The sequence below is a fragment of the Sodiomyces alcalophilus genome (genome assembly GCF_042370955.1).
Source record: "Sodiomyces alcalophilus JCM 7366 unplaced genomic scaffold ACRALscaffold_4, whole genome shotgun sequence".
Lineage (NCBI taxonomy): Eukaryota > Fungi > Ascomycota > Sordariomycetes > Glomerellales > Plectosphaerellaceae > Sodiomyces > Sodiomyces alcalophilus.
In genome coordinates, this window is record NW_027263535.1 from 1836827 (window position 1) to 1851797 (window position 14971).

A 14971-nucleotide genomic window follows, 5' to 3' on the forward strand; every position below is an offset into this window, starting at 1 on the left:
GCGGTTAAACGGGTGGCGCTCAACGGCGACTAACCAGCCACTTTGCTGCGCCACCGTCCAAGCGTCTGTAGTGTGGTACTTCGTGCGATGTCGTGTACCGGTATTCCCGTACCTGCTCCGTAAGCATCAACCGGGGTTCTGCCGGGATACACCGCCCAACATGATTTTGGACCGTCTCCTTCAGTCGTCGAGATGGAAAGCACAAGTAGTAGCTCACACTACTCGTCAAACAGCATCTGTGGCAACGGCCCTTCACCTCCCCGGGAATGAATGCTGCAGGGCCTCGCGCCCTATCGACCTCATCGGCGGCAGCTCGAGTTTGTAGGCTCCCGACCGCAAGTCGTCGCCGAGGTTTTCATGCGACGCGCCGCCTACGCAAAACTCCCGACGCCGACACCTCCGTCCCTCCTCCCGACAGCGGAAAACCCCAGAGCAAGTCGCAGGACGAGCAGCACGATGCTCGCAACGCCAGCCGGGATGACCGCCAGGCGGAGACGCAGCCGGAACTGCCAGTACGGCGGGTCAAGACATCGTCCGGCGGCGGCTCGCCCTTCAGACAGCGTCCCCTCCGGTCGAGGACCTCCGACGACCTGCCGCCAGTAAAACTTCCTCGCACCTTCCTGGACAACAACATCTTCCCGCTCGATCCTTCGACGCGTCAAACTATCCTCGCCAGCGATCCCATGTGGCACCGTGGCTATGTGGGGGCCCAATGGCACGACTGGCTCTGGCACGACATGGAGGTGGTGTTTGACGAGGCTTCGTGGACTGACGAGGACCTGCAACGGGCACTTCGAGAGCTGAGTCTGGGAAACCCCGAGGGCGTCGATATCATCACGAGGCGGAGCGCTGTTCTGGGCGAAACGGCTCAGTGGATGGACTTGTGCCTGCGCGATATGTGGTCACCCGTCTTCTCGCAACCCTTTGAGGAGTCCGACGTGCCGAAAGAGCTCTCCGTCGCTTTCCTGGCTGCCAAGTCTGACTCGGCCATAGTGTCCGCCATTTTGGACCCCGACCGCAAAACCGATGCCCGTAGGACGACAGTCGCTTCAAGGGACAACAGGGCAGGTGTCGGGGGTGACGATGCCTTCCTGCGAGAGAGAGTACGGAAACATATTCTGCAGACCGATCAGCCCGACCCTGTCGCCACCGAGGAAGGGTCACCTTCGCCCGAGCTGGCCGGAGAGGACACCCTCACCCTGGAAGACCACGGTTCCCGGATATACGACCCGAAGCTCCTCGGAGAATTGGCCACCGCTCTCCGGGCCGATTTCGTATTACCTTCCGACCCCGCCGCCCTGCGCAAAGACCTCAAGCGGCCGCTGCTCGTGGTTCATATCCCCAACTACTCCGGCACATACCCCACCCGGAAGCTGATGCAGCGCATCGCAGCCCATGTGGAGGCGGACCTGATCCAGATTGGCGCGCAGGATCTGGCCGCCGTCGTGGGGAGCCACCTGGGTCAAGATACCGCCCACTCGCGCGGTTCCATGGCTATGCTCGCCTACCGGGCTGCCGAGATGAACGGGAGACTCGCCAAGGGACCGGAAGTCTCCGTATCGAGCGACGACGACATGTCGGGGGAGATTGAGGCTGCATGGGTGAACATCCGCCAACATGCCTCGGGCGGGTCGTACAAGAGCCCCTTTGAAGAGGAGCTCCAGAAGATCAGGGAGGACGCCAAAGATTACGTGCTTCCTTCTGTGGACCGATGGGAGAACCTGAAGATCAACGCGGCCTTGGAAGGGATGATCCATGCAGCCATGGCCAAGTCGTCGGATCCCAGCAGGCCCCTGATCGTCCACGTCGACAACTTTGTCGAGCTCAGCATGACCCTCGAAGGCGCCGTCCTCCTGGGCAGACTGCGCAGCATCGTCGACGGGCTGTGGCGCGACGGCAAGAAAGCCGTCCTCGTCGGCTCGTCCACCAACGAGGACCCGTCGGAGCAGTATTCGTCCGCTCTGGGAGAGATCGCCGCCGAGGAGTTTTTGTTCCACTTTCCGCTCATGTACCAACGGATACCCAACTGGGAAACGAAAAAGGAGCGCCGGGAGGCCATCGACTACCTTCAAGAGAATCTCCGGAACATCCAGTTCATGTCGCGGACCCTGTCCGAGCCCATCGGCTCCGCAGCGAGCGGCGGCTTCTCTGGGTTCCTGGAAAAGTCCGAGATTGTCCCCGAACTAATGGAGGCCATCGAAGATGCCGGCCTAGACATCACGGCATTGCCTCTCGGTCTCTCCTCATCGGTCCTACCCTGTCCCGACGTCTATCACTTCACCCGTCTCTACCACGGCCATCATCATCTCGACGAGGGCTCTCGAACCGGCCGTTTCCAGGGCTTCCTCGATGTTGTCAAGTCAAGAGGCCCTCTTGCGCCATTTTCACAGTCCGCCCTTGAAGCCGAGAACCATGCAGCGGCAGCAGTCGGCGGCGGGAGTCCGCAATCCTCCACCAAGCCCAAATCCAAATCCGAACCCGATCGCGTCCAAGCCAACGGCAAGTACAACGAGTTTGAAAAGAAGCTCCTGGCCGGGCTCGTCGACGGCAACGAGATCCACACGACCTTTGCCGACGTGCACGCGCCGGCCGAGACCATCGCGGCGCTGAAGCTGCTGACGTCGCTCTCCCTCGTGCGGCCCGAGGCCTTTTCCTACGGCGTCCTCGCCACCGACAGGATACCGGGGTGTCTCCTCTACGGCCCGCCCGGCACGGGCAAGACGCTGCTGGCCAAGGCGGTGGCCAAGGAGAGCGGCGCCAGCATGCTCGAGGTCAGCGGCGCGAGCATCAACGACATGTACGTCGGGCAGAGCGAGAAGAACGTGCGCGCGCTCTTCTCGCTGGCCAAGAAGCTCAGCCCGCTCGTCATCTTCATCGACGAGGCCGACGCCCTCTTCGCCGCCCGCGGCGGCCAGTCGCGCGCCCGCCCCTCCCACCGCGAGACCATCAACCAGTTCCTCCGCGAGTGGGACGGCCTCAACGACGCAAAGGCCTTCATCATGGTCGCCACCAACCGCCCCTTCGACCTCGACGACGCTGTCCTCCGCCGCCTGCCCCGCAAGATCCTCGTCGACCTGCCCCTGCAGCCCGATCGCGCCGCCATCCTCCGCATCCTCCTCAAGGACGAGCGCCTCGATCCGTCCGTGGATATTGACGAAATCGCCAGCCGCTGCGTCCTCTACTCCGGCTCTGACCTCAAGAACCTGTGCGTCGCTGCCGCCATGGCCGCCGTCCAGGAGGAGCTCGAGGAGGCCGCGCGCCACGCTGGCCCCACGCCCTACGTCTACCCCGAGCGCCGCACCCTGTCGGTGCGCCACTTTAACCGCGCCGCCGACGAGATTGCCGCGAGTATCAGCGAGGATATGGATAGCCTCAAGGCCATCCGCCAGTTTGATCAGAAGTACGGCGATCATCGGAGCCGGAGACGGAAGCCGAGGGCTATGGGCTTTGGTGTCGTTCCCGGTTCGAAGGATTCGGAAGATGCCCGGGTCCGACAGCCCATCTCGCTATAGTTGAGACGGGGAGTCAAGCTTGTTAGAACGCCGTTTGTCGAGAAAGTGTAGACAAAGGAGCCCATCTACAGTTTTCTCCGTCTTCTGTATCATAAGTAGTAGTATGTATGATGGATTGTCTGGGACGTAGGGTCAAAATTATAAAGAGGCGTCTGGTTTTTCTTCTCCCCCGACCCATGTTCTGTATTTCAACCGCATATTTAGATTCAATGGGACTGACTGCCCTCTGACAAACAGCCAGTAAATAGTCATCTTATATTCGTCAAGACCGTTGATTTGTATGTTCAACTTCCAAGTCGCTTGTGTGACATTTTCCCTGTCCCTATTACCATAATACACGAAGGCACCCGAGGCTGGCCAGCCTTCTATCGTCTCTCCCCCCACCGTTGTGCTCTTCAGCCTGCCGAGTTTGCTAGGAAGTTGGTATCATTCTGCTCCCAGTGCCCAGCCAATGGCACGCCTATATCAAAAGAAATCCCGGCTCCAACCCAGAACAGTACCGTGTCTAGGTTTCTGTCGAGAGCTGGATGCCTTCGGCAGCCAGGGCCCTCTGGTAATCGCCTTGCGCCTTGTTCAGGGCGCTGAGTATGGGCTCCATCATCTGCATGACGGCCCTCCGACCCCCCTTGACGTACTTGTCGATATTCTTCGCGAGCCATCTCTTGTCTCGCACGCCCGTCTTGTCAAAGTACGCCTTGGCCTCCTGCCGCCTGGCATCGATGAAGGCGTTGCGCGCCTTTTCGGCCTCGTCCGCCACGGCCTCGATGCGCGCCTCGGACCGCTTGAGGGATTCCATGAGATACTGCAGCTCGGCGGCACGGTCGGGGTTGCCGGAGAGAAAGGCGGCCCAGAACTGGTGCAGAAACTCCACCGTCGTGGCGTGGGTGAGCTGGCACCGGTCGGCGATGTCCTGCGGCAGGCCCATGAGGCGGGTCGCGTCCGAGCCGGTCCCGTACTTTTCCACACGGCGCCGCTTCACCCCCGTCATGATGTCCTCTTCGGCGGCCCGCCGCGCCGCCCTCGACCCGACGTGCGGTATCTTCTGCGCGCCTTCTTCGTCGCTGTCGCTCTCCTCGTCGATGCCGAGGCTGGCGTGGAGGTCGAGGCCGCCCGTCTCGTCCGCCTCGAGGAGGTTCATGTCCTGGCGGACGGACGCGATCACGTCTGCCGGCACCTGGGTGGCGAAGATCTGAACGTTGGCCGACTGTTCTTCCTCCTGTTTGGAGAAGAAGCGGTTCTGCTCCTTGACGTTCAGAATGATCCGTTGCTCTTCGGCATCGCCACGCAAATCACGCAGTGCCAGTTCATTGATGGTCGACTCGTCGGCACCGTTGGGCCCGTCGGCATCGGCATCGACCGGCGCCACGTTGGCCATGATCTTCCCACTCAGGCTGTTGAGGGTCTCCACGATGAGGACGTTCTTCCTCGGCCGCATTTCGACGTCCTTTCGATTTCCGGACCGGAACCCACCCTCGTTCTCTTCGTTGGCCTCGACGTCGATGATGTGCGGCACGCTCCGCGCCATGAATCTGTTTTGGATTTCCTGGGTGTTCTCGCTCGCGTCGTGGCTATCAAACAACGGGTCCCGTACAATGCCCTCCTTTTTCTCGTCCAGCACCTTATCGCCCCTCAGAGTCCGGGAAAGCTTACTCAAGAAGAAACGCGACCAGAACTCGGCCTCGGATATCTTGGGGACATTCTCGTTGTACAGACGTTTCACGAGGGGGTGCTGGTTGAAGATGAGCTGGACCTGTTCCACGCTGATGCTCAGCTTGAGCTCTTCGCCTTCGGCGCGCGGTTTGATGGTCGACAGGACGTTGTAGGAGCCTTTCTTCTGGTGGGTTTCAATGGCATGGGCACGAAGCAGGTTGATGCGGGTAGACCAGAACTGGGAGTTGAAAGCGGCATCGGATATCGACTCGGGCTTCGTAGCGCGAGCATCCATAAAGGTCTGGTTCAGGCCGCGGTCGCTCTTGAGCAGGGACTGCTGCAGCTCAATGTCGGACCGTAGCTGGTTGTCGTCGAACCATCGCGCCGTGGTGGGCCTCGAGTTGACGGAGCCGGCGAAAGCCATCGAGGCCGAGCCACTCCCTCCTCCATTCGCGGCGGCATTGGGCGTCCCTGCGCCGGAGGCGGCAGAGGACGTGGGCTTGGGCAGGTTTGGATCGTTGGCGCGTGCTTCTTGCAGGGCTTTGGAGAGAACATCCTTGATGGCGTTGGCCTCGGGTCGAGCCTCCGGAGAAGTGAAGTGAAACAGATAGGCTGTCTGCTCTGTTGCATTCGGAAGTTTCTCGATGATTTTAAGCATGACCTTTGCCGAAGTATCGGGGGTCTGCTGGAGATCTGGGAGTGAGGGAGGGGGAGACTCAGCAAGGGCCGCGACATGCAGACATACGGGCTTTGAGCATAGGTCAGCCCGGCAGTCGACTTACTGGCGACGTTGGCCATGGCCAGGGAGACGGTGGGTGGCCCTGTAGCTGGCCAGGGGGTCCAGGTAACGAACTTGTGGTCGGCCGTTATGGACAGGACGCCATCCTTCTTCTTGTAGGCCGCCCGGCCGGATGGAGTAGCCATGTTGCTGGATGAGGACACACCGACCCTTTCCCCCCCGGCTGCACAGCTTGTGAATGACCACTCGGTTGCTTCTGTTCACGGAGACGACTACTGAAGTGTATACACCATATAAAGTACTGTTCTTAGGCAATAACGATGTGTGTGAGCCGTAGATCAGGGGCCTTCTCTTTCCTCCAAATGACTGAAGGACTGAAGTGAAGGTGGTCAGCTAACAGGGCGTTGCTTAGAGGGAGCGAGCTGGCATGTCATCCAATAAGAATGAGAGAATGCAGACTATCCGAGTGCTCTGTACGATTCGTAAATAACTGGAATGTGTTCGTCGTAGGGTAGTTGACGAGTCTCCGGTTTCCTTGGTATTAGATGTCGTGATGTCAAAGAGAGAGATGGAGCGAGCTATGGTGAGATTGGTTCAACAGCCTTTTCTGCCAAGTGTGGCGTGAAATGCAGATAGCTCGAGCCACTTGTGGCTTGAATGATCTCTCTCCAGACTACGGAATGGTACGTACATAAGTACAATTCGTATTGCAGTGTACCGTACCACCGTTGGGAAAGCACCTCGTACTCTTGCCCCACTGCAACCGTCACGGGGCCTAACGCATGAGCTTCCTTGACATTCCTGACATATCCAGTGTACCGAATGGACTATTCACACCGTTTAAGCTCTTCCTCCGACACCCTGGTCTTGGCTTATTGCGTCAAGACAGGGCAGGTGCTGTACCACGTCAAGATCATGTGGCAGCCCTTAAGTAAGAGCGCGTGACCAACGCAATAATCAGCTTAAATTACTTATTTCAATTCGATATTATTTATGTGTTTTATTCTTTGTCTAGAATAAATTCGTAGAAAATCAATCATTTCAAGAAGCAATGGCTCTCTAGACCTTCTCTTCAAGATTACAAGAGCTGATGTCACTATGCCCGGGCTGGTGGAGACTTCGTACTCGAAGGGGCTGGAATGACTAACTCGTGCATCCCTGGAAACCTGAAGCCTCCTGGTCTGTCCAAGCGGTAATTGAGGCCTATCACACTGTGTGGGCCCATGCAGTGACCTTTGGTCTATCGCTCCTTCCTGAGTGGCTGGCCGGCTGTCTGGACTCCCGCTGGCCCGTTGACATCATTCAGGTTTGCCGAAGGCACGACGGAGAGGGTTCCTGACTGGCTAGAAGGCGGCAAGGACCGGCAAGGGGGAAACCGATTTTTTCGAAAGTCCTATCTAAGTATTACTAATTAGTCAGGTAGACGCGACGAGGTCATTGGAACACTCTGTTACGAGCGTTAGTGTCTGGGGATGACAGTACCCGTACTTATTATGTACAAGGAGTCGACACGCTAGACACAAACTGACAGCCACCATCGAGTCACTACGGAAGGTACATTGTTACTTCAAACGGCTACAATTACGGCTACAACTACGGCTACGCCTACGGATTTTCGCCTCTTTCGTTTTTCCGCTACCCAAAAATCCTCATCCAAACCTACCCAAGCTCCAAACCAAACCACCAAAACCTCCAAACCTTCAGCGAAGCCTGTACAGGTTCTCCTTTCCTTTTTATTCTCCCTCTCATCTTTTCAACTCCTTTTGAACCCATTCCTATTCCCTCTAATTTCTGTGAGGGCATCACCAGGAATTCATTCTATCACCACGTTACAGAGGGATCGCCGACCTCCCTCGTTTTGGTTCTGCATTCTATGTCGTCCCTGACCTAGGCCAAGCTTCCTACTTCTTCTCCACCCTCTTCTGTCTTTTTTCCCCCTTCCTTTCGGTGAGGAAGAACGCGGCCCATCATGTTGCGCAATACTATGAGACAAGCAAGCTCCAGGGCGCTCCAGAGCTCCCGGAGCTCGGCTTCCATGCCGTCATGTCGGTTCGCGACCATCACCTCGTCATCGCGCACTGCCGCCCCGAGGTCTCTCACCGCAGCCCGCCGTCCCCTGGGCGTGACGATAAAGAGGCATTATGCCAATGCCACCGACAACTCCCCGAGCCCGAACGATAACTTCCTATCAGGGAATACCGCAAATTACATAGACGAGATGTACATGCAGTGGAAACAGGACCCCGATAGCGTCCATATATCGTGGCAGGTGTACTTCCGGAATATGGAATCGGGCGAAATGCCTATAGAAGAGGCCTTCACTCCGCCTCCTCCCCTCGTTCCCAATGCCACCCTCGGCGTTCCCCGTCTGTCCCATGGTCACGGGGCGGCCGAGGACTCGGAAGTTTCCAAGCACTTGAAGGTCCAGCTTCTCGTCCGCGCCTACCAGGCTCGTGGTCACCACAAAGCCAAGATTGATCCCCTCGGCATCCGTACCAACGAGAATAAGGGCTTTGGTAATATCAAGCCCAAGGAGCTGACCCTGGAGCACTACGGCTTCACCGAAAAGGACCTCGACACCGAATACACCCTCGGCCCCGGCATCCTGCCCCGCTTCAAGACCGAAGGCCGCGACCAGATGACCCTCCGCGAGATCATCGAGGCCTGCGAGCGTATCTACTGCGGCTCCTGGGGCGTCGAGTTCATCCACATTCCCGACCGGGAAAAGTGCGACTGGCTGAGGGAACGCCTCGAGGTGCCCCGCCCTTTCCAGTACAACATTGACGAAAAGCGTCGCATCCTCGACCGTCTTATCTGGAGCTCGAGCTTCGAGGCTTTCCTGGCCAACAAGTACCCCAACGACAAGCGCTTCGGCCTCGAGGGCTGCGAGTCCCTCGTGCCCGGCATGAAGGCCCTCATCGACCGCAGCGTTGACTACGGCGTGAAGGACATTGTCATCGGCATGCCTCACCGTGGTCGCCTCAACGTCCTGAGCAACGTCGTTCGGAAACCCAACGAGTCCATCTTCAGCGAGTTCGCCGGTACGGCCGGTGCCGAGGAGGAGGGCTCGGGTGACGTCAAGTACCATCTCGGCATGAACTTTGAGCGGCCCACCCCTTCGGGCAAGCGCGTCCAGCTCTCCCTCGTCGCCAACCCGTCCCATCTCGAGGCCGAGGACCCCGTCGTCCTGGGCAAGACCCGCGCCATCCAGCACTACAACCAGGACGAGGACAAGCACGAGACCGCTATGGGCGTGCTCCTCCACGGCGACGCCGCCTTTGCCGCCCAGGGTGTCGTCTACGAGTGTCTCGGCTTCCACTCCCTGCCGGCCTTCTCCACCGGCGGCACCATCCACCTCGTGGTGAACAACCAGATCGGCTTCACCACCGATCCCCGCTTCGCCCGCTCCACCGCCTACTGTACCGACATTGCCAAGGCCATCGACGCCCCCGTCTTCCACGTCAACGCCGACGACGTCGAGGCCGTCAACTTTGTCTGCCAGATGGCCGCCGACTGGCGTGCCGAGTTCAAGCAGGACGTCATCATCGACCTGGTCTGCTACCGCAAGCACGGCCACAACGAGACGGACCAGCCGTCCTTCACCCAGCCCCTGATGTACAAGCGCATCCAGTCGCACAAGTCGCAGATTGCCATCTACGTCGACAAGCTGCTCAAGGACGGCACCTTCACCCAGGAGGACATTGACGAGCACAAGCAGTGGGTGTGGGGCATGCTCGAGGACAGCTTTGCCAAGTCCAAGGACTACCAGCCCACCTCCAAGGAGTGGACCACCTCGGCCTGGAACGGCTTCAAGTCGCCCAAGGAGCTCGCCACCGAGGTCCTGCCGCACAACCCCACCAGCGTCGACCGCGAACTCCTCGAGAAGGTCGGCGACGTCATTGGCAGCGCCCCCGAGGGTTTCAACCTTCACAAGAACCTCAAGCGGATCCTGGCCAACCGCAGCAAGTCGGTCGCCGAGGGCAAGAACATCGACTTCCCCACGGCCGAGGCCCTCGCCTTTGGCAGCCTCGTCGCCGAGGGCCACCACGTCCGCGTCTCTGGCCAGGACGTCGAGCGCGGCACCTTTTCGCAGCGCCACGCCGTCTTCCACGACCAGGAGACCGAAGACACCTACAAGCCGCTCCAGCACGTCAGCGAGAACCAGGGCAAGTTTGTCATTTCCAACTCGTCCCTCAGCGAGTTTGGCGCCCTCGGCTTCGAGTACGGCTACTCGCTGACCTCCCCGCACGCCCTGGTCATGTGGGAGGCGCAGTTTGGCGACTTTGCCAACAACGCGCAGTGCATCATTGACCAGTTCATCGCCTCGGGCGAGTCCAAGTGGATGCAGAGGACGGGCCTCGTCATGTCCCTGCCCCACGGCTACGACGGCCAGGGTCCCGAGCACTCGTCGGGCCGCCTGGAGCGCTTCCTGCAGCTGTGCAACGAGGACCCGCGCATCTTCCCGTCCCCCGACAAGCTCGAGCGCCAGCACCAAGACAGCAACATGCAGGTCGTGCACATGACCACGCCTTCCAATCTGTTCCACGTACTGCGCCGACAGATGCACAGGCAGTTCCGCAAGCGTAAGTCGATTCTAAAAAAAAAAAAAAAAGTAAAGAGACCGAAAAGCTAACACTCTCCAGCTCTCGTCATCTTCTTCTCCAAGGCTCTCCTTCGCCACCCCCTCGCTCGCTCTGACATTGAGGAGTTCATCGGCGACTCGGCCTTCCAGTGGGTCATTTCCGACGTCGAACATAAGACGGGCAACATCAAGCCGCCCGAGGAGATCAAGCGCCTCATTCTCTGCTCGGGCCAGGTCTGGGCCGCGCTCCAGAAGCACCGCGCCGAGCACAAGCTCGACGATGTCGCCATCACCCGCATTGAGCAGCTGCACCCCTTCCCCTGGCAGCAGCTGAAGGAGAACCTCGACATGTACCCCAACGCCGAGACCATTGTCTGGTGCCAGGAGGAGCCCCTCAACGCCGGTGCTTGGAGCTTCGCCCAGCCGCGTATCGAGACGATTCTCAACCACACCGAGCACCACGACCGCAAGCACGTCATCTACGCCGGCCGCAACCCTAGCGCTTCCGTCGCCGCGGGTACCAAGGGTCTCCACACCAAGGAGGAGGAAGAGTTCTTGGAGATGGCCTTTAGCGTCAAGCAGGACAAGCTGAAGGGCGAGTAGACTTTGATGTGACAGTGGCAGCATCGAATTAAGCCAAGGGAAAATCAACCTTGAGGGGACGCGAGGGACGCGAGTGCGGGCGCATATAATCCGGTATTGTTTTTTTATACTGACGGGAAGGGACTAAACCACCAGGGCTGTCACCAGGGCTGTCTACAAACATAATCATAGACGCATTGGTCTCCTTATTCCGATGCTGAAGCTATGCCGTGGGTTTCGGTAGGAGGAAGGTATGGAACAGCCACGGGGCTTTATATCTCCCTGTGGTTCTGGAAGGGTTATGAAAGGACAAGAGGACGACTCGTCCATGGCAGAGGCACAACAAAAGGCCCAAGCCTGTGCCTGGCTCGGACGACGTTTCTCTTGTAGTGTAAAAAAAAGTTTGTATAGCCATTGTCCAATGTTGAATTTTGCTTTGTCAACCAGGCCACTGAAATATTGAGTCGTGATATGCATGGTTCGGACTGCCGAATTCCATTCATCGCGAGGTGAGCTTGGGGTTCGTCACTTTTGATGGGTTACACGGCGACATTGACAGACATATTATTAGCTTGGATGATCATGAGGCTATTCCGAGTCGGGTCAATTTTTGTTTTATTTATTTCTCGAGAAGTAATACAAGAGACGCTAGTAGTATTCCTGTCCTATGCATCACGAGAGGGGTCCGTTCATCTATTCTATAGGGGTAGATATTGTCACCTGCCAGGGACGGACAAGACCCTCGTCTCCAGTCGTGACCAACATTTCCTCCTCCCCCTTGCGCTCCGCACCCGGGTCGTACCGGCGACACCAGGTGATGTGGTTGACCTCGTAAGGGCCGTGTGCGTTCTTGACCGTCGTCAGGAGGCGCCACTTGCCAGGTCCCGGCTCACCTTTACCCGTGGCGTCGTTGGTCGCGTTGGCGTCACCATCACTGGGCCCCTCCGTCTCGGCGTAGATGGCGACGACGCCGTCCCCGCCGGTACTGGCCACGAGACCGGTGGTTTCGCTCCAGGTAACGGCGTAGACGTCCCTGGTGTGCACGGCGGGGAGGATGGCGGAGCAGTACCATTCCTCCCGCAGGGACCTGCGCATGGTGTTGGGGATGCCGCCCAGACCAAACCTGAACGCAGCCGCCCCTCCGCCTCGGCCTGCACGCTCCCCGTCTTCGTCGTCGTCGAGCAGCTCGTCATCCTGGCGGAGGGTCCAGACGCGTATGGTGGCGTCGGCGGAGAAGGTGATGAGGCGCGGGAAGCGGCCGTCGGGGCGGGGGCGGGATTCCCACTGCACGCCCCAGACGGTGCCCTGGTGGCCCTCGAGGACGGCGACGCAGACCCAGTCGCCGTCGGCGTCCTCGCGCCAGATGCGGACGGTGGAGTCGTAGCTGGCGGAGGCGAGGACGTCGGAACCGTAGACGCCGCGGCGGGTGGAGCGGCCGGGGACGTCGGGGCACCAGGCGAGGGATTTCACGTCGCCTTCGTGCTCGGTCAGGACGGCGACGGTTTCCCACTCGTCGTCGTGCTCCGAGGCGCCGATGTCTTCCCAGATCCAGACGGACTGGTCGCGGCTGCAGGTGGCGAGGTGGGCGCCCGAGGGGGAGAAGACGGCCGACTTGATCTCCGAGTCGTGGCCCTCCAGGACGAGGGTGAATTCCCAGTCCTTGGTGTTTGTGTCGGCGTCCCGGTCCGAGTCGGAGTCGGGGTCGAACGAGGTAGGGTGTGCTCGGGCGGCGGGGGTGGAGGTGACTTCGGTTTCGAGGACGGGGTCGTCGGAGGCCGGGGCGGCGGTGTTTTCTGCCGGGTCGGCGGCGAAGGGGAGCTCGGCGTCCCAGCGCCAGAGGGCGGCGGTGGAGTCGAAGCTGGCGGTGACGAGGCACAGCTGGTGGGGTGGCAGGTTGGGTTTCCAGCAGGCGGAGCGGACGGAGCGGGAGTGGCCGCCGGTGAGCGTGCTGTGGGAGGAGAGGGTGGAGAGGGAGAATACGGTGACGGCCTTGCCGTGGGTGGTTGCTAGGAGGGGGAGGGTCGGGTGGGGTGTGGAGGACCAGGCTCGTTCGTAGAGGTCCGGCTTGAAGGAGGGGAGGGCGGTCAAGTTGACGGCTGGAGGGAGAGGGGGGGTATCGCCTGGCGGGGCAGGCTTTGTATCGGTGGACGGCATGCCGGGTTTGACGGTAAAGAGACGCGATGGGAGCGAGGGAAGTATGGCGAAGGGGCCGATGTCCGGATCCTCGTCGGGTGGTTACCCGGGTGGTTGAATGGCTGTGGTGAACGATTCGATGGAGGAGAGAGTACGGGAAATGGAATGACCTCTCTGTGGTGTGATGGAAGTAGGCCAATGGCAGGGGGACGTGAGATATCGTCACACCCGACTATAGACGATGAGAAGAAATGTCGTTGGTGATTCGATAGCGGGGAAGAAATGAATCGCGCATTGTCGTCGGTTGCATTGGTGGGGTGATAACGATAAGGCTGTTCTGAGCCACAGGTGTGCTTATCATATCAGGCTGAGGTCAGCATTCCGTTTCGTGTGGCTTGATGAGGCTGACCAAGGTACGTATCAGTAGGTATTCGTAGCCTCCCGCGGGTTTATCTCGGATCTACGAAGTAGCGATAACGAGACTCGCGATACACACCGAGAATGCCCCATCCATCGTCTCTTTTCTTCTTTCCTGACAAGGGCCGAGACCGAAATCGACCCCCCATTTTCGTTTCTTTTCTTATCTGTGGGTTTTTAGTCGACTGACCCGGCTGCCTTGCTTGCAGTAGCGTCAACGACAAAGCAGGCCCAGAGGCGTTCTGCCCTTAAAAAGAAAAAGAAAGAAACAGAACAGCCAAAGGACGCAAGGGAGGAAAAGAAAGAAACGAATCCATATGCGTGACATGGAAACAAACACCATCTCGACAGTCTTCAGTGACATCGGCGACACGGCGACAGCTGACTCACTCCAGTATCTCACCATCACCGTAGCCACACACCCGCTTCAGCGCCAAACCGGCAGCCACACTATCGATCTTCCTTCGGTACCAGACTTCGTACGCAGCGCTACCTGGTTGACACGCACACCCTTGTGAAAATCTTGTCATTACTAAGGATTATCGTCGTCTGCCACGTGTTGGCCTGGCCTTGACATGTTCACTTGGAGCCATGTCCGAGTTTCGAATGACTGTGTGACGGCTCGTCAGTGCGTTCTTTGCATACTCTGTGGCCATCTAACTATCTGTCTGTCGCCAACTAATCAGCTGGCTGTAAAGGGGGACATCAGATTCGCATACTTTTTGCCTGCCCGACACCAGTCCGTACTCCTCCCCAGGAAATTAGGGACGGATTTTATCTTCATTTATTTCGGAACAGACCACTCTCAAATCGCCCGGCTGTCATCTGTCAACGAGAAACGAAAGAAGTGAAGAAAAAAGACTTGTTTCTATCTTCCAGATACATACCAAGGAAGATGATCCCCGCATTGACAGGGAATGCGATAGGGGACCCAGCGATAGGGAACCGATGCCCCAAGTCCCACCACCCCACTAGCCAGTTCACCCCTGATCGATCGGACGGCAAAGCGTACAATGTTCCTATGACACCGGGCTTCACCCAGGTACATTGCTTTTTTTCTTTGTTCCCGAAAAAACTAGCGCCTGGCCTCTCCCCGGCACTCGCCGTCCATCTCTTGAACCACCCATTCAGCTTCGAGAGCCCCCATGTTCTCATTTCAACCATCCTCTGGTGGGGCGGGGACCAAGGGAAACCCCAGGCCTTGAGTCTCGGCCGACACACTTTTCCTTGGCTCAGCTTCCGTTTTCGTTCCTAGACTACGCCCACTAGTGACAAGCGGCCAAGTTCATGAGCCTCCAAGTCTCTCCAAGACCAATGGCAGGGCCCTGCTTAGCTTGCTGACGGTGCGCCGCAGAG

At 58.8% G+C, this 14971-nt stretch overlaps 5 protein-coding genes across 5 annotated transcripts; 3 read left to right on the forward strand and 2 right to left on the reverse strand.

Moving 5' to 3' along the window:
- Positions 1-266: 266 nt before the first annotated feature.
- Positions 267-3512, forward strand: ACRALDRAFT_2027497 (uncharacterized protein; the record flags this gene model as incomplete). Its single annotated transcript, XM_071020467.1, has 1 exon — positions 267-3512. The coding sequence occupies one exon, from the start codon at positions 267-269 to the stop codon at positions 3510-3512; it is 3246 nt and encodes a 1081-aa protein (XP_070874851.1).
- A 505-nt stretch (positions 3513-4017) lies between these two features.
- ACRALDRAFT_2105368 (uncharacterized protein) lies at positions 4018-6086 on the reverse strand (the record flags this gene model as incomplete). The annotated part of the gene is made up of 2 exons (XM_071023242.1): positions 4018-5855; positions 5945-6086. 2 exons carry the CDS (start codon positions 6084-6086, stop codon positions 4018-4020), a joined length of 1980 nt encoding a protein of 659 aa, XP_070874852.1.
- A 1784-nt stretch (positions 6087-7870) lies between these two features.
- ACRALDRAFT_2027499 (uncharacterized protein) lies at positions 7871-11086 on the forward strand (the record flags this gene model as incomplete). Its single annotated transcript, XM_071020468.1, has 2 exons — positions 7871-10484; positions 10545-11086. The coding sequence occupies 2 exons, from the start codon at positions 7871-7873 to the stop codon at positions 11084-11086; spliced, it is 3156 nt and encodes a 1051-aa protein (XP_070874853.1).
- Positions 11087-11758: 672 nt separating this feature from the next.
- On the reverse strand, positions 11759-13219 carry ACRALDRAFT_2103913 (uncharacterized protein; the record flags this gene model as incomplete). Its single annotated transcript, XM_071023160.1, has 2 exons — positions 11759-12724; positions 12812-13219. The coding sequence occupies 2 exons, from the start codon at positions 13217-13219 to the stop codon at positions 11759-11761; spliced, it is 1374 nt and encodes a 457-aa protein (XP_070874854.1).
- A 377-nt stretch (positions 13220-13596) lies between these two features.
- Positions 13597-14956, forward strand: ACRALDRAFT_211002 (uncharacterized protein; the record flags this gene model as incomplete). Its single annotated transcript, XM_071023453.1, has 8 exons — positions 13597-13615; positions 13699-13768; positions 13825-13854; positions 13907-13936; positions 13974-14129; positions 14205-14462; positions 14495-14856; positions 14892-14956. 8 exons carry the CDS (start codon positions 13597-13599, stop codon positions 14954-14956), a joined length of 990 nt encoding a protein of 329 aa, XP_070874855.1.
- Between the last annotated feature and the right edge of the window lie 15 nt (positions 14957-14971).